The sequence below is a fragment of the Somniosus microcephalus genome, chromosome 19 (assembly GCF_052327205.1).
Source record: "Somniosus microcephalus isolate GS21.2 chromosome 19, FLI_Smic_1.0, whole genome shotgun sequence".
In the NCBI taxonomy this organism is placed as follows: Eukaryota; Metazoa; Chordata; class Chondrichthyes; order Squaliformes; family Somniosidae; genus Somniosus; species Somniosus microcephalus.
The window spans coordinates 84732728-84751758 of NC_141005.1; the positions used below are offsets into that span (position 1 = coordinate 84732728).

Genomic DNA, 19031 nt, shown 5'->3' on the forward strand with positions numbered 1-19031 from the left:
GTCAATGTCGAAACGTCTGAGCTCCCGAGCAACGATAGCAGTACGGCGTTCCGGTCTGTCACTGTTGGGGTTGTCCATGAGGGTCTAGACGTTCCAGGTCCCGAACTTCATTTTAAAGGGTGGAAGATGCCTGTGCATGAATTCTTTTAACGTGGGGTGGCCGTTGCACACCAGCTACCACACGGGCTGACAGAGCAAGGTCTTGGTCCAATGGCAAGGAGATCCAAGACGATTGGAGACCAGGCTCTGCTCCATCGGCCTAGCACACACAGACATATTCCTACTGTCCTCCTCCCTCCTTCCCGCAGGTCCTCTCTGCCTGGGTTTCATAGGTTGCGGTGTGGTCCGCTGCTGGTCCACGCTGCGCCACTCCTGGGCCCCAGCCTTGCTGCAGGGCTCGTCCTCGCCCCTGGGTCCCATCCTCACCCCGGGTCCCATCCTCGCCCCTGGGCCTCGACCTCGCCCCTGTGTCCCGTCCTCGCCCCTGTGTCCCGTCCTCACCCCTGGGCCTCGCCCCTGGGCCCCGTCCTCGTCCTCGTCCCTCGGCCTCGACCTCGTTCCTGGGCCCCGTCCTCGTCCCTGGGCCTCGACCTCGTTCCTGGGTCCCGACCTTATAGTGTGTCTCCTTCCAGTGAGTGTGTCCCGCGGTGTTTCCTTCCATTCATTAAATAAACTGTTGGCAGGGAGCGTTACCTCATCTTGAAAGTATTTAGCCACAGCTTCTGAAACCAAATTCAGGATAAGATTGACAATTGCTCACAGGACAGGTGATCAATTCCTCACGCAGCATAATAACCTTTCACTTTCCTTCTTTAGAATTACTGGGAAAATGCAGACGATGCTGCTTCCTTTAATTTGGTTTGCTGAGGTAAGGTCACGACCAGAAAACTCTGCTAAAACGCGTCGGGAAAATCTCCCCTACCCAGAGTCAAATGAAAGCTGGGAACTCGTGAGCAAGATTGTTCCCAGTGCGGCTCACAGACTGAAACAGGTTCATGAAAATTAACTCGCACAAAACAATTTGCTTGTTATGTTTTTGTTGAAGGAAATTAAGAGAAATACAGAGTTAATTACACTGCCACATCGGACTGGGAGCCCCAGCCTCTCCCCGACCCCTGCTGGGAGCCCCAGCCTTCCCCCAACACCTGCTGGGAGCCCCAGCCTCTCCCCGACCCCTGCTGGGAGCCCCAGCCTTCCCCCGACACCTGCTGGGAGCCCCAGCCTTCCCCCGACACCTGCTGGGAGCCCCAGCCTTCCCCCGACACCTGCTGGGAGCCCCAGCCTTCCCCCGACCCCTGCTGGGAGCCCCAGCCTCCCCCCGACCCCTGCAGGGAGCCCCAGCCTCCCCCCCGACCCCTGCTTACATAAGAACATAAGAAATAGGAGCAGGAGTAGGCCAATCGGCCCCTCGAGCCTGCTCCGTCATTCAATAAGATCATGGCTGATCTGATCCTAACCGCCAATCTACTATCACAGAACCATCTCCTGAATCTAACAGAATTAGACACACGAAATAGGAGCAGGATCAGGCTACACGGCCCCTGGGCCCGCTCCGCTACCCACAGGGCCATGTCCGATCCGAACCTAGACTCATGTCCAAATTCCTGCCCGCTCCCCGTAACCCTTAATTCCCTTTACTTCTAGGAAACTGTCTATTTCTGTTTTAAATTTATGTAATGATGTAGCTTCTACAGCTTTTTGGGGCAGCATATTCCATGGACCTGCCACCCTCTGAGTGAAGTAGTTCCTCCTCATCTCAGTTTTGAAAGAGCAGCCCCTTATTCTAAGACTATGCCCCCTAGTTCTAGTTTCACCCATCATCGGGAACATCCTCCCCGCATCCACCCGATCCAACCCCTTCACAATCTTATATGTTTCAATAAGATCGCCTCTCATTCTTCTGAACTCCAATGAGTAGAGTCCCAATCTACTCAACCTCTCCTCATATGTCCATCCCCTCATCCCCGGGATTAACCGAGTGAACCTTCTTTGTACTGACTCGAGAGCAAGTATGTCTTTTCTTAAGTATGGACACCAAAACTGTATGCAGTATTCCAGGTGCGGTCTCACAAATACCCTGTACAACTGAAGCAATACCTCCCTATTTTTATATTCTATCCCCCTAGCAATGAAAGCCAACATTCCATTGGCCTTCTTAATCACTTGCTGCACCTGCATACTAACCTTTTGAGTTTTGTGCACCAGGACCCCCAGATCCCTTTGTACTTCAGTACTTTCCAGTTTCTTGCCATTAAGATAATAACTTGCTCTACGATTTTTCCTGCCAAAGTGCATAACCTCACACTTTCCAGTATTGTATTCCATCTGCCAAATCTCTGCCCACTTACTTAGCCTGTCTGTGTCCCCTTGCAGGTTTTTTATGACCTCCTCACTCACTACTTTCCCTCCCATCTTAATATCATCTGCAAACTTTGATATGTTACACTCGGTCCCCTCCTCCAATTCGTTAATATAGATTGTAAAGAGTTGGGGACCCAGCACTGACCCCTGTGGAACACCACTAGTTACTGATTGCCAGTCTGAGAATGAACCATTTATCCCAACTCGCTGCCTCTGTTAGATAGCCAATCCTCTATCCATGCCAGAATATTACCCACAATCCCGTGATTTTTTATCTTAAGCAATCTTTTGTGTGGCACCTTGTCAAATGCCTTTTGGAAGTCTAAATACACTACGTCCACTGGTTCCCCTTTATCCACCCTATATGTTACTTCCTCAAAGAACTCCAGCAAATTTGTCAAACATGACTTCCCCTTCATAAAACCATGCTGACTTTGTCCTATTAAATTATGATTATCCAAATGTCCTGTTACTGTCTCCTTAATAATGGGCTCCAAAATTTTACCTACCACAGATGTTAGGCTAACCGGTCTATAGTTTCCAGCCTTCTGTCTACTGCCCTTTTTAAATAAGGGTGTTACATTAGCAGTTTTCCAGTCTGCCGGTACCTTTGCTGAGTCCAGGGAGTTTGGAAAATTATTACCAATGCATCCACAATCCCTACCGCCACTTCCCTCAAGACCCTAGGATGTAAGTCATCAGGTCCAGGTGATTTATCCCCCTTGAGTCCCATTATTTTACCGAGTACCACTTCCTTAGTGATTTTGATCGTGTTTAGCTCCTCCCCCCCCCACCATAGCCCCCTGTTTCTCCAGTGTTGGGATATTCTTAGTGTCCTCTACTGTAAAGACTGATACAAAATATTCATTCAGTGTTTTTGCCATCTCCATATTTCCCACCATTAATTTCCCGGTCTCATCCTCTAAGGGACCAACATTTACTTTAGCCACCCTTTTTCTTTTTATATAACTATAAAAACTCTTACTATCTGTTTTTATATTTTTTGCTAATTTACTTTCATAATCTATCTTCCCTTTCTTGATCAATCTTTTTGTTATTTTTTACTGTCTTTTAAAGTTTTCCCAATCCTCTATCCTCCCGCTAGATTTGGCTACCTTATATGCCCTTGTTTTTAGTCGAATACTATCCTTAATTTCTTTACTTAGCCATGGATGGCTGTCTTTTCTTTTACACCCTTTTCTTCTCAGTAGAATATATATTTTTTGGAAGTTGTAAAATAACTCCTTAAATGTACACCACTGATCATGTATCGTCTTACCCTTTAATCTATTTTCCCAATCCACTCTACTCAATTCCGCTCTCATACCTTCATAGTCTCTTTTATTCAAGCTTAGCACGCTTGTTTGAGATCCAACCTTCTCACCCTCTAATTGAATATGGAATTCAACCATGTTATGGTCACTCATTCCAAGGGGATCCTTTACTAGGACATTTTTAATTAATCCTGTCTCGTTACACAGGACCAGATCTAAGGTTGCTTGCCCCCTCGTCGGTTCAGTTACATACTGCTCAAGAAACCCATCCCTAATACACTCAATGAACTCATCCTCAAGGCAGCCCTGCCCAATTTGATTTGTCCAATTAATATGATAGTTAAAATCCCCCATAATTATAGATGTTCCCTTATTACAAGCCTCAACTATTTCCTGATTGATACTCCGTCCAACAGAGTTGCAACTGTTCGGAGGCATAGTCATGCCCACTAGTGTTTTTTTCCCCTTATTATTCCTTACCTCCACCCAAACTGTTTCATTATCCTGATCTTTTGACCCAATATCATTTCTCTGTATTACAGTGATTCCTTCCTTTATTAACATAGCCACCCCACCTCCCCTTCCTTCCTGCCTGTCCTTCCTGATCGTTAAATAACCTGGTATGTTTAATTCCCAGGCATTGTCACCCTGCAGCCATGTTTCTGTAATGGCCACAAGATCATACCCATATGTAGTTATTTGTGCCATTAACTCGTCTATTTTGTTACGAATGCTACGTGCATTCAGATAGAGAACTTTCAAATATGTTTTGTGACACTTAGTTGCTGCTTTTGCCCTTTTTATTACTTTACCTTTTACTCCATACCTTCTGCCCCTTCCTGACACGCTCTGGTTTTTAATTTCCCCACTGCTACCTAAGTCTATGACCTTCTCTGTTGCCATTTTTATTATTTGCTCTCTAGGAACCTCCACCCCACTAGTTAATTTAAAGCCCTCTCTACAGCCCTAGTTATATGATCCACCAGGACTCTAGTCCCAGCACTGGCCAAGTGAAGCCCGTCCCAACGGAACAGCTCCCTCCTGCCCCAGTACTGGTGCCAGTGTCCCAGGAAGCAAAACCCATTTCTCCCACACCAGTCTTTGAGCCACGCATTTAACGCTCTAATTTTATTTGTCCTAGCCAAATTCGCTCGTGGCTCAGGTAATAATCCAGAGATTATTACCCTTGAGGTTCTGTTTTTTAATTTGACCCCTAGCTGCTCATACTCCTTTAACAGAACCTGTTTCCTAGTCCTATCTACGTCGTTTGTACCAACATGGACCACGACAACTGGATCCACCCCCTCCCACTGCAAGTTTCTTTCCAGCCCAGAGGAGATGTCCTTAACCCTGGCACCGGGTAGGTAACACCGCCTTCGGGACTCTCGCTCTTGGCTGCAGAGAACTCTATCTATCCCCCTATTAATACTATCCCCTACCACTACAACATTTCTATTTACTCCCCCCTCTTGAATGGCCCCCTGTTCCACGATGCTGTGGCCAGGTTGCTCATCCTCCCTGCAGTCCCTGCTCCTGTCCCCACAGGGAGTAAGAACCTCGAACCTGTTGGACAAGAGCAAGGGCTGTGGCTCCTCCAGCTCTACCTCCTGGATCCCCGTACCTGCCTCACTCGTAGTCACACCGTCCTGTCCCTGACCATGGGCTACATCTGAATTAATTAACTTCATAGGTGTGATCACCTCCTGATACACAGAGTCCAGGTACTTCTCCCCCTCCCTGATGTGTCGCAGAGTCTGAAGCTCAGACTCCAGCTCATCAACACGGAGCTGGAGTTCCTGTAGCAGCAGACACTTGTCGCAGACGTAATCACCGTGAGCCTCAATGGGGTTCACTGGCTCCCACATCTCGCAACAATAACACATCACCTGCTCCATTCTATGTAATTAATTAAATTTTTTATTGTTAGTTATGGACACCCTCTGCCCAATTTTAGATGCTAGTATCCCCTTTAATTAATTGGATTTAAATTAAATTAATCCCTCTAGTTACACCAGGGAAATGGTTTACCAACAGTCACTCTGCACCAGAAAGGCCTTATTAACTACAACCCACAGAGTTAAAGTTTGAAAAGAGCAACTAACACCCCACTTACCCTAACTCACACTTACCCAAACTCACAGCACTCTTTGATGACTCGCACTCAGTGCTTGCTCGCACTAGGACTGGACTTTTTATACTGTTTGTTTGTTCACAGCCAAATGAGTCACCCCTGCTGATTGGTTAGAAAACTGGTTTCCACTGCCTGCTGTGCCAATTTACTCCTACTGCAATGTAACCTTGTTTTACTCTTAAACCAACAGAATCCCAAATATTTAACTTTTCCCCTTTACTTAAACTGCTTAAGTAATCTTATCAAGAATGATTTAAAGAGAAATAACAATTAAAGAACTCTCACACTTACCCAAACTCACAGCACTCTCTGCTGACTCGCACTCCAGCCTCCCCCCCGACCCCTGCTGGGAGCCCCAGCCTCCCCGACCCCTGCTGGGAGCCCCAGCCTCTCCCCGACCCCTGCTGGGAACCCCAGCCTCACCTGACTTCTTCTTCTGTTGGGCTCTGTTGGTTTTCAGCTGGAATTATGGTGGGAAATTAGCAGAACCCCTAAGAAATTCCCAGGATTTTATTTCTCTTTTGCATCTCAGCTTGTGATCAGTGGGAGAGTCACTCCCCCATTTGCCCCGTGAGCTAGACATGTCGAACTGGTCTCTCTATGCTTATCCCTTCCTAACCCACACATTAAGAACATAAGAACTAGGAGCAGGAGTAGGCAATACGGCCCCTCGAGCCTGCTCCACCATTCAATAAGATCATGGCTGATCATCGACCTCAACTCCACTTTCCTGCACTATCCCCATATCCCTTGATTCCCTTAATATTGCTGTCAGCTGTCTAACCCCGCACATTTATTAAAGGGCTTTTGAACTTGAGGGACTGCATTAATGTGATGATTTATAATCTAAGTGAAGTGAATAATAAATGGCCGTGAAACATTTAACCAAGAGGTAATATACTTACTAAAATTAACCATTCCCTGTCCTAATGACCCTGGGTGACAATATTTCTCCAGCCTCCCCCTTCATTCTGCCCATTATCCAGACATTATGGCCCTTGTTACCAATGGGCCAACCAATGGAAACCACTTTCACCGTTTACACTCATGCTCAGAACAAGTGGCCACTCAGGGTTTGGAAGCTTTAAACAAGCCTGGGGTCAGTGTACTCTTTTGGTGGCAACAATTAACAAATAAACTGTAACTTAACAAAAATAAATAAAATGAAACTTAACAAATTAAATTTAAATTTGGCTGCTGGGGTGATGATGCACTCCAGTCCCTGTGGTGCTCACTAGTCACGGAAGGCCTGGAGTGTGCCGGCAGACACCGTGTGCTCCCATCTCCAGGGCCACCCGGGCACGAACGTGGCAGTCGGGCCGAACGACCTCCTCGACCGCCCGCTGCCTGGACCAGTTGATGGCCACTTTGGCCAGGCCCAGGAGCAGTCCTACGAGAAGGTCCCCCGATCTGCCCGCTCCCCACTGCACTAGGTGACCAAAGATCAGGAGCGTGGGACTGAAGTGCAGCCAAAAATCGAGGAGCAGCCCCTTCAAATAGTGGAAGAGGGGCTGCAACCTCTCACACTCTACATAAACATAGAACACGGACTCCTCCAGGCCACAGAAAAGGCAGGCGGCCTGGGAGTCCATGAACCGACTTAAAACCTTATTGCATGGGACTGCTCCGTGCAACACCCTCCAGGCCAAGTCCCCAATAGATAAAGGGAGGACTTCCGCGTAGAGAGCCCTGAGGTCAGTGTAAAACTAAGGATACTGGATCGGCTGCCCGTTATACACGTCAGTGAGATGGAACATCAGGCGAGATGTATAACGTGTGGCTGATCCAGTAGTGTCCATTTTAAACTAATGGCAAAAGTTAAAATGCCCCCCACCCCACCCCACCTGTGCGGGGGTGTGAGGCTGTTGTCTGATGTTCCCTGGGATGCTCACCAGAAGCTCCACTTTGGTATCAGCACTCGCTATAAAAGGAGCAACCATCACAGAAAGGAAAAGAAAACAGCAGAAAATTAAAAAAAAACGTACCATTACATGTTGGAAAAAATCACTAATTGAGGTAACATTATTTAATCAATAATAGTTATTATTAAGAAGCAGAATCTGAGTGTCCTTTTGTGTACTTTTACCAAACTGGTTGATGCTTATTCTACTTACTACCATTCCTTCAGAGTGGGAACATTGATGGTCCAATCCTCGATACCTTCTACACCTTCATGGTGTTGGTACCCACGGTTCTGCAATATGTTCAGTACATTCTCCTGGGACTCGGTGCTGTACTGCTGGTTATTGCTGCAATTCTTGGAATAATTTTTCTGCAACAGGTAAGAAAAATTAAAACTCGTGGAACACAAATTGCAGATGTATCATCCTGTTTGACTATTTGCATGAAAATAACCAATTTAAATAAAATAGAAGCTAATTTTTTTTCAAATTCTCAAAGCGATGAGCGCAACAATTATACGAGTAAATCAAAATAATAGTGCATGAAATGTTTTAAATACTTAACTAAGAACCAATAAGTTGATACTTGGAAACTGTGCAAACGTATTGTGAAAGCGAATGTGCCCTAAAATAGTCAGAATTGTGAAAGGACATTTTTTAAATTACTATTTATTCTCTGGATGTGGGCGTCACTGGCAAGGCCTGCATTTATTGCCCATCCCTAGTTGCCCTCGAGAAGGTGGTGGTTATTACGTCCGTGAATGACTGAGACACGGACAGCAGGAGTTGAACAAAACACGTCTTTACTGATGGAAGTCAATAGTGAAACTGAAAACAACAGAGGCTCACTAGCGCCTTTTATAAAGGGGTGGTGACTGCCGGTACTGCAGTCTGAGACCAGTTATTCTCTTAAAGGTACATACACAACAATTCCTCCCCTTTTAGATGAACAGTACATAACATTCATTTAACAACTAAATGATAACTAATTACAATCACAATTACGGTTGCTAGATACATTGGTTAAGTTTAAGCAATTATAAGTTCAGTCTTTGAGGAGGCTTCCTGATTCTGTCTGGATAACGCCTCTTTGGGGTATCAGGTTCTTCTGGCAATGTTGAGTCGGGATCAATGTCGTTGTTTGGTTCATCTGCTTCCAATCTTACCGGTTCTGCGGTAGCTGCAATTGGAACGTCGATTTCATTACCAGGTGTATCAGATCGTGGTGTGGAGTTGACGTTTTCCAGTGACTCTAGAATCTGGTCAGCATGGCGTCTTACAATGCTCTCCCCAACGTCCACGGTATACATGAGAGGTCCTTGTCGTGTACAAATCGTTCCTGGCTGCCATTTCTCAGTGCGGTAGTCCCGGGCCAAAACTGGTTGACCTATCTTAAAACTCCTGGTTGGCCTTTCATTCATATTCTGAAACTGCCTGTTCTCCACATCTCGTCGGACGTTTGGCTTAACCAAAACCAAGCGGCATCGTAGTCTTCGATTGAAGAACATCATGGCTGGAGCTTGGTTGGTAACCGCATGTGTCGCATTCCAGCAGGCAAACAAGAAGTTGTCCACCTTGTGTTGTAGGGGTATATCTTCATTACACATTGCCTTGATAGCCTTCTTGAATGTTTGGACAAACCTCTCGGCCAATCCATTAGTGGCTGGATGATATGGGGCAGATGTGTAATGCTTAACACCATTGTTCTTGAAGAACCTCCGGAACTCTTCAGACACAAACTGTGGTCCATTGTCAGAGCAAATCTGTTCAGGCAGCCCATTCCTGGCGAATATGATTCGTAAAACTGTGATAGTTTTTTCCGTGGTGGTTGAGGACATTTTTATTACCTCTGGCCACTTTGAATGTGCATCCACCGCAATTAAAAACATCGAGTCCATGAAGGGACCAGCAAAATCAATGTGCACCCTTTGCCATGGAGATGAGGGCCACTCCCATGGATGCAGAGGAGCTTGTGGTGGGGCGTTTTGGACCTTCTGCCATCCTGCACAGCTCTTGGTCATCTCTTCGATTTCTCTATCGATTCCCGGCCACCACACAAACGCTCTGGCTAAGTTCTTCATTTTTACCCCACCCAGATGACCCTCATGAAGCTCATTGAGCACTCTATCCGTCAACTTAGGTGGAATTACTACTCTGGATCCACACATCAAGGTTCCTCTGCACACTGACAGCTGTTCTCTTCTCGGCGAGAATGCTGGCAGCAGTGGTTCGCCATGTGCTGGCCATCCCTTCACCGTTAAATCATAGACCCATGATAGTGTCGGGTGTTTCCTTTTCTATGTTTGCATTCGTCACAGGGAGACATTCGACTATGGTCGAGTGGAATAACTCCATTGGATCCACTGCAAGGTCGTCTTCTTCCACCGTCGGCAACGGTAGGCGTGACAATCCATCAGCATTTCCATGCTGTTTAGTTCCTTTGTACTCGATGTCATATTGGCGTGCCCCTAGGAAAAGGGACCACCTCTGCAGCCGTTGTGCTGTCATTATTGGTACGCCCTTCTGAGGTTTGAAATTGGAGACAAGAGGTTGATGATCGGTTAGTAGAGTAAATTTTTGACCGTGCAGGTAGTGATTGAACTTCTTCACCCCCCACACTAGGCTGAGGGCCTCTCTGTCAATCTGGGCATAGTTACGCTCGGCAGAAGTTAACGAGCGTGACGCAAAAGCTATCGGCCTCTCCAAACCATCAAGGAATTTATGTGACAGTACCGCCCCAATGCCGTAGGGAGATGCATCACACGCCAGTCTGATCGGCAGTGCTGGGTTGTAGTGAGCCAATACTTCCCTTGAAGTGATTAAGTCCTTACTCTTCTGAAAGGCCCGCTTACAATCATCGCTCCATTTCCATGCTACCCCCGTTCGTAGCAGGGCGTTCAGTGGGTGCAAAATTGTCGACAAATTCGGCAAAAACTTATGATAGTAATTCACCAATCCAAGGAATGACCTCAGTTGCAACACATTTTCAGGTGCTGGGGCCTTAACAACCACTTCAATTTTGTCAGGGGACTTATGTAACCCCTCTTCATCAATCACGTGGCCACAATACGATATCTGTTTCTTAAAAAATTCGCACTTGGGGCGGTTGGCTCGCAGCCCATGTTCCCGTAGTCTAGTGAGCACCTATTCTAGGTTGTTAAGGTGTTCACTGTCATCTTCACCTGTCACAAGGATGTCGTCCAAGTAACACTGAGTCCCCGGAATGCCTTGCAGGACTTGTTCCATCGCTCTTTGCCATATCGCCAGAGCCGATGCTACTCCGAATACCAATCGATGATACTGGTAAAGACCATTGTGAGTGTTTATCGTGAGATACTTCCTAGAGGACTCTTCAACCTCCATCTGCAAATATGCTTGTGCTAGGTCAATTTTTGTAAAACGCTTCCCTCCAGACAGTGAGGCGAAGATGTCTTCTATCCTTGGAAGAGGATATTGTACTGTGTGAAGGACAGGGTTCACCGTCACCTTGAAATCCCCACAGATGCGAATCTTCCTTGGCTCCCCGGACTTATTGCTTAACGTTTTCTTCATGACAGGAACGATGGGTGTCGCCCACTCGCTCCAGTCGACCTTAGACAACACGCCTGCCTTCTCCAGATTCTCCAGCTCTGCCTCGACGGCTGGGCGAATTGCATATGGTACCGGTCTTGCTTTGAAAAACTTGGGAACTGCATTCCATTCTATTTTTATCGAGGCGGTTATGCCTTTAAGCGTGCCCAGTTCTTGTTGAAATACCTCTTTGGCGTTAGCTAAGATTGTTGACAATCGTCCAGGAGTGACGTCTTCATCTTTTTTACCGTCCACCGTCATTGCATGAATGGAGTGCCAATCTAAGTTTATCTTCCTGATCCATTCCCGTCCCAATAACGGTGGTCCACCATTTGGCAGTATGTAGAGATACAATTTCCGTATTTTCTTGCCGTTGTATTCGACAGGCACCCTTATTTTTCCTCTGGGGTATACTTTTTGCCCTGTATACGTCGTCAAGACGATGGATGTCTCTCTTAAGGGTATGTGTGAAAATAGCCGCTCGTAGTCTCGTCGATTCATGACGGTTAGCGCTGATCCTGTATCCAATTCCATTTTAACTTGGGACCCTGCTATCGTGAGGGTGACTCAAATGGTTCGGTGATCCTCTTTTGTGATTACATTGTGAAGTTTGAGACAGCTTAGTCTCCTGTTCCCGGATTCACTATCGCTCATCTGGTCTTCGGAACTACTGTCCGTCATCTTTTGTACTTTCTTGTACGGTTCCTTAGCAGCCTTTTTGTTGTCGCTGGTCTTCTTCCCAGACCTGCAAACTCGTGCAATGTGTCCCATCTTCCCGCATTGCCTGCATATTTTGTCTTTGGACCAGCAGTCCTTCTGGTCATGGTTAGTTCTGCCGCAGCGATAACATTTTGCAAATCCCCGTGTCATTTCGTGGGTGCTGTATTCCTGTGGTTTTTGCTGAATTTCTGCAGCTCCCCTGGCTGCTGCTTCATACGATACTGCCACGCTGAAAGCCTTATCTAGCGTCAGCTCTTTCTCTGAGAGTAACTTCTTCTGTGTTCCTTCACTCAGGAGTTCACAGACAAATTTGTCCCGTAGGGTATCTGCCAGTCCTGCTCCGAACTGGCAGTGCTTTGATAGCTTGCGTAGTTCCATAAGGTACTCAGCATTGCTCTCATCTTTATGCTGAGTTCTCCTGTGGAATTTAAATCTTTCTGCTATCAACAGCGGTGCAGGGTATAGGTGTTCCTGTAGGACAGCAACAATTTCGTTAAAACTCTTCACCTTCGGTTTGGCTGGAGTAATCAGGTCCCGCAATAGGCCGTACGTTCTAGCGCCCATTAAGTTTAGCAATATCGATGCCTTTTTCTCCTCCGCTATTTCATTTGCCTCGAAATATACCTCGGCTCTTTCCACATACGTGGTCCAGTCCTCTATTGTATTATCAAAAGCAGTGATACAGCCAGTCTTCGGCATCTTGCAAATCTAAAATGGCGCCTCCCGCGCTTTGCCTTCTTCCCCGCTGATTAAGATGGTGCCTCCCGCACATTGCCTTCTTCCCCGCTGTTGTTAGCGCTGCTTTCCGCGGTTCCCGTTGCAACCTGCAGCTCCTCGCGGTTTCTTGCGCGTTTAATATTTCTTTTTTTTTTAAATTATCCTCCCGTTGTGGAACAACCCTGTGGCACTCTTGGCTCCCTCTTCGCGGGTCTATACGCAGCCCGGCTTCGTAGCACCGGCCGCGCCCTGTGTGCTCCACCCTCTCTCTCTCTTCTTCCCGACAATGCTGCTCGGCCCCGTTGCAAACCACCCGCTCGAGTTAGCGACCGCCGCAGCCCAGGAAGGATCAGTGCACTACCTGCCACCAGCCCGATTAGCTGAAGCACCGTTGACAGGAACCAGGCCCCGCATCCGACAGCTTCTCCAGCAATCTTCAACTCCGCAACACAGGGCGGATGCCCACGGTCGACGCCCGTTTCTACTGCCTCTTACTTTCTTTTCTTTCTGGCATCGACCTCTGCTCACTTCACTGTAGGAATGGATCCCAGGAGGTGGTGCAGACTGTAGGTAGGTTCGTATCTGCTCGTCGCCAGTATTACGTCCGTGAATGATTGAGACACGGACAGCAGGAGTTGAACAAAACACGTCTTTACTGATGGAAGTCAATAGTGAAACTGAAAACAACAGAGGCTCACTAGCGCCTTTTATACAGGGGTGGTGACTGCTGGTACTGCAGTCTGAGACCAGTTATTCTCTTAAAGGTACATACACAACAGTGGTGAGCTGCCTTCTTGAGCCGCTGCAGTCCGTGTGGTGAAGGTACTCCCACAGTGCTGTTAGGGAGGGAGTTCCAGGATTTTGACCCAGCGACAATGAAGGAACGGCCGATATATTTCCAAGTCAGGATGTTGTGCGACTTGGAGGGGAACTTGGAGGTGGTGGTGTTCCCATGCACCTGCTGCCCTTGTCCTTCTAGGTGGTAGAGGTCGTAGGTTTGGGAGGAGCTGCCGAAGAAGCCTTGGAGAGTTGCTGCAGTGCATCTTGTAGATGGTACACACTGCAGCCACGGTACGCTGGTGGTGGAGGGGGTGAATGTTTAAGTTGGTGGATGGGGTGCCAATCAAACGGGCTGCTTTGTTCTGGATGGTGTTGAGCTTCTTGAGAGTTGTTGGAGCTGCACTCATCCAGGCAAGTGGAGAGTATTCCATCACACTCCTGACTTGTGCCTTGTAGATGGTGGAAAGGCTTTGGGGAGTCAGGAGCTAAGACACTCGCCACAGAATACCCAGCCTCTGACCTGCTCTTTATGTGGCTGGTCCAGTTAAGTTTCCGGTCAATGGTGACCCCTGAGAATGTTGATGATGGGGAATTTGGTGATGGTAATGCCGTTGAATGTCATGGGGAGGTGGTTAGACTCTCGCTTGTTGGAGATAGTCATTGCCTGGCACTTCTGTGACGCGAATGTTACCTGCCACTTATCAGCCCAAGCATGAATATCGTCCAGGTCTTGCTGCAAACAGGTACAAACTGCTTCATTATCTGAGGAGTTGCGAATGGAACTTAACACTGTGCAGTCATCAGCGAACGTCCCCACTCCTGACCTTATGATGGAAGAAAGGTCATTTATGAAGTAGCTGAAGATAAATCAAACAGTAAATCTGATGTTAGTCTGTAAAACAAACCTGACCTCAGATAATACAACAACTTGCATTTATATAAAGCCTTTTACATTGAAAGACCTCGCGAGGCGTTTCATAGAGGTGTAATCAAATACATAGTAATTCCTTCTCTGGCTTGGAGACTAAGAGGGGAAACCAAAAGTGGAAGAGTTTAGGGAGGAATCGCAGAGTCTGAGGCCTCGATGGCTGAAAGCACAGCGGCGAGTAATGGGGAGAAGACTCTGGGATTCTCTCACAAAACCCCTCCCCCTCCTCAACACAATAGCAAAATACTGCGAATGCTGGAAATCTGAAATAACATAAGAACATGCTGGAAACACTCAGCAGGTCAGGCAGCATTGTGGAGAGAGAAACGGAGTTAACGTTTCAGGTCTGGGACCCTTCGTCAGAACTGGGAAAGGTTAGAGAAGAGTGATTTTTAAGCAGGGGCAGGGAGGAGGGGAGGAAAGAACAAAGGGAGGGTCTGCGACAGGCTGGAAGGCTGGAGAGATTGACTGACAAAAGGGATGATGGTGCGAGGCATAAAGAGAGGTAATGGGACAAGTACAGAAACACAAGAGGACTCTAGATGAGGTGTGAATGGCGATGGCAGAATCATCAACAGCTGCCGTGTGAGAAGACAAGGGGGAAAAAAAGTATAAATAGGGGCAGAGGTCATGGTCTGAAATTGTTGAACTCGAGGTTGAGTCCAGAAACTGTAAAGTGCCTAATCGAAAGATAAGGTGCTGTTCCTCGAGCTTACGCTGAGCTTCGTTGGAACAGTGTAAGAGGCTGAGGTCAGAGTGGGAGTGGAGCGGAGAATTAAAGTGACAGGCGACCGGAAGCTCGGGGTCACGTTTGTGGACTGAACGGAGGTGTTCCGCAAAGCGGTCACCCAATCTGCGTTTGGTCACCCCAATGCAGCATCGTGAGCAGCGAATACAGTATACTAAATTGTAAGAAGTACAAATAAATCGCTGTTTCACCTGGAAGGAGTGTTTGGGGCCCTGGACAGTGGGAAGAGAGGAGGTAAAAGGGCAGGTGTTGCATCTCCTGCATTTGCATGGGAAGGTGCCGGGCAAAGGGGAAGGGGTGTTGGGGGTGATAGAGGAGTGGATCAGGGTGTCGCGGAGGGAGCGGTCCCTTCGGAATGCTGAAAAGGGGGGGAGGGGAAGATTTGTTTGGTGGTGGGATCACGCTGGAGGTGGCGGAAATGGCGCAGGATGATCTGTTGAATGTGTTGGCTGGTGGGGTGAGAGGTGAGGACAAGGGAAACCCTATCGTGGTTCTGGGAGGGAGGGGCAGAGGACAGACACGGTCCAGGGCCATGTCAACCATGGTAGGTCAACCATGTCCTTCACCTCCTCTCTGTCCTTTAAGACCTTCCTTAAACCCATCTCTGACCGAGCTTTTATCACCCCCTTGCATTGGTTCAGCCTGTGTGATGCACCTCGGGGAACCTTTTCTGTTATTATATAAATGCAAGTTATTAATTTTGATCTTGTTGCCCTCTTCCTGTCGTCTCCTCTGCTAGACTCTCGTGTCAGTTTTTGTCAAACTGCCGACTCCTCACCCAAGACCATCCCGCCTGATCGAGCTGTACACCGGGATTCTGGAGAGAACCTGCCTGCCTGAAACACTGCCATCGCCGGAGCAAGGGGTAGGGACTGGACGCAGATCTCTCCCCCCTCCACCTTAGATGTGCCCCTAGTGACGGAGTCTCTGACCCTGGAGTGTCTGCTGGTGTCGGCAGGTGCATGTCCCCAGTAGGGGCACCAGGACAGGTGCATGTCCCCAGCAGGTGCATGTCCCCAGTAGGGGCACCAGGACAGGTGCATGTCCCCAGTAGGGGCACCAGGACAGGTGCATGTCCCCAGTAGGGGCACCAGGACAGGTGCATGTCCCCAGTAGGGGCACCAGGACAGGTGCATGTCCCCAGTAGGGGCACCAGGACAGGTGCATGTCCCCAGCAGGAGCACCAGGACAGGTGCATGTCCCCAGCAGGTGCATGTCCCCAGCAGGAGCACCAGGACAGGTGCATGTCCCCAGCAGGTGCATGTCCCCAGCAGGAGCACCAGGACAGGTGCATGTCCCCAGCAGGTGCATGTCCCCAGCAGGGGCACCAGGACAGGTGCATGTCCCTGGCAGGGGCACCAGGACAGGTGCATGTCCCCAGCAGGTGCATGTCCCCAGCAGGAGCACCAGGACAGGTGCATGTCCCCAGCAGGAGCACCAGGACAGGTGCATGTCCCTGGCAGGGGCATGTCCCCAGCAGGAGCACCAGGACAGGTGCATGTCCCCAGCAGGTGCATGTCCCCAGCAGGAGCACCAGGACAGGTGCATGTCCCCAGCAGGTGCATGTCCCCAGCAGGAGCACCAGGACAGGTGCATGTCCCCAGCAGGTGCATGTCCCCAGCAGGAGCACCAGGACAGGTGCATGTCCCTGGCAGGGGCACCAGGACACGTGCATGTCCCTGGCAGGGGCACCAGGACACGTGCATGACCCCAGCAGGTGCATGTCCCTGGCAGGGGCACCAGGACAGGTGCATGTCCCCGGCAGGTGCATATCCCCAGCAGGGGCACCAGGACAGGCGTCATCGTGGGTGTTTTGGGCTCCGGCACAGCTTGTGTTGCTCATGTCATGTTGATTATTGCTTCTTTTGTAGAAAAGAAACCAAAAACCGAGCGCTGAAAATATTGGAGACGTGTTAGCTGATTCAGAAAAAGCCAAAGTGGTGGCAGCTGCTAATGGGAAGATAATAACTGTGTCCCATTTCTAGGTGGGTTACACATTTTATCACCGCTCATCCTCACCCGTTTTATTATCGCTGAATCACAACTCATGAAACTGTGTTGTTAGTTTAACAATTAGCAATTGAAGGATTCATTCACAGACTGAGGCTCCCCTAGAAGACCAGTTTTCCCCAGGAACATTCCAGATAGTGGCCCATAATTTCCGATCAGAGGCTTCCTGCATGCGGATGCCTCCTATCGGGAAAAATCTACGCCCTTACCTGAGGGCTCCCAAGGTGAGGCCATTTCCGATTCTGGGCCTCTCCACAGTCGGAATGCGCAGGGCCCAGGTATCCCAGGGGCGCAGGCGGTTCACAAGCATCCCTGGATCACGTGGGCCAGGCTAGCCAATGGGAGAAGGGAATCTCCTTTCATACTTTTGACAGGTGGACCGGTCAAATATATGAATGGGGATCACTGGAAAAAAGACACTAAAACATTAAATACATTTTTTTTTTAAATCACATTTTTAAAATGAGTTAAAATTACATTAAATTAAATATTTTAAACAAATTTAATTTTTTGAAAAACAAAGTTTTTTACAGGGCTAAAAATAAACTTACCTTTTTTAAAAGTATTTTTAAATTTTAAATGAAAGATTTTTTTACTTTTTTTAAACTCTTGTGCTGGTAAAAGCAGGTCTTACACCTGCTTTTACCAGGCGTAAGATTTTTAAGGGATTTCAGCAGGCGGAGGTTCTGCAGAAAGTGGAACTCTCCCCCCGCAGAGGCCCTTCTCCAGGGCAGGCGTCCGATCTGTCAGGAGGATTCTTGACAGATCGGAAATGCCAGTTTTCAGCGCATGCGATTCGTTCAACTCGTACACACCCGTAGGCATCGGGAAATATGGGCCAAAATCTCTCTAACCAGGGGGTGTGTCCGCTATTAACATGAAAGGGCTGTAGGGGGAAGGGGGGGGTGGGGGACATTAGTAAAGTGCACCATCTGCTGCAGGATGAGCGTTGGTTTGGAGTTTCGCGGTGTGAGGAGGAACTTCAAGTCACCTTCCCCTAAATTCTACGGAATAATTTATTAATACAATGTAAACAAATAGATAATTTACTGATGTAACCTGCACTTTGTAATTTACTGATGTAACCCGCACTTTGTACTATGTGTACACTGAAACTTTACACCCACAGGTCATAACAGTATTCTTGATGTGCAACCTTCTGAACTGATACCCCGTGTACCCCTCGCTCCCAGTGTCCCCCTCGCTCCCAGTGCCCCCAGTAAATCTCATGTTTCTTTTGTTTTAGTACCTTCAAAGCACTCTGAAGAAAATGAAGAAAGTTCCTGAAGAACAGTCTCCTGCCTTACTCTTCTTGACTTGCAGACTGAGCATTATTAGACTAAGTTTGGAATCTGAACTGATTTTTTTTTCATGTGATGGAGTTTTTCTGTAATTTTGACTAAGATGTGAAAAGTCCCTCATTTTCTGTCCTCAGTCTCTGGAAACCTCTCGTGTGAGAGGCACAGTCTGCCCCCAGATTTTGATGGAGCTGTGATTAGATCATAAGAATTCGGAGCAGGAGTCGGCCCCTCGAGCCTGCTCCGCTCATTCAATAAGGTCAAGGCTGATCATCGACCTCAACTCCACTTTCCCAGCCGATCCCCATATCCCTTGATTCCCCTAGAGTCCAAAAATCTATCGATCTCAGTCTTGAATATACTCAACGACTGAGCCTCCACAGCCCTCTGGGGTGGAGAATTCCAAAGGTTCACCACCCTTTGAATGAAGAAATTTCTCCTCATCTCGGTCTTAAATGGCCGACCCCTTATCCTGAGACTGTGACCCCCGGTTCTAGACTCTCCAGCCAGGGGAAACAACCTCTCAGTATCGACCCTGTCAGGCCATACAACATGACCACTGGGAGTTGTATGGAACCCTTTCTCTGTGTCTC

The 19031-nt window shown here is 48.1% G+C and overlaps 1 protein-coding gene across 1 annotated transcript in view; it reads left to right on the plus strand.

The window, feature by feature from the left end:
* Positions 1 to 15970, plus strand: part of LOC147104969 (scavenger receptor class B member 1-like) — a 31274-nt gene extending 15304 nt beyond the window's left edge. The window contains exon 6 of the mRNA XM_085962127.1: positions 15870 to 15970. Coding sequence (XP_085818253.1) covers positions 15870 to 15970 — 101 coding nt within the window. The remainder of the gene's footprint in view (positions 1 to 15869) is intronic.
* The last annotated feature ends 3061 nt before the right edge of the window (positions 15971 to 19031 follow it).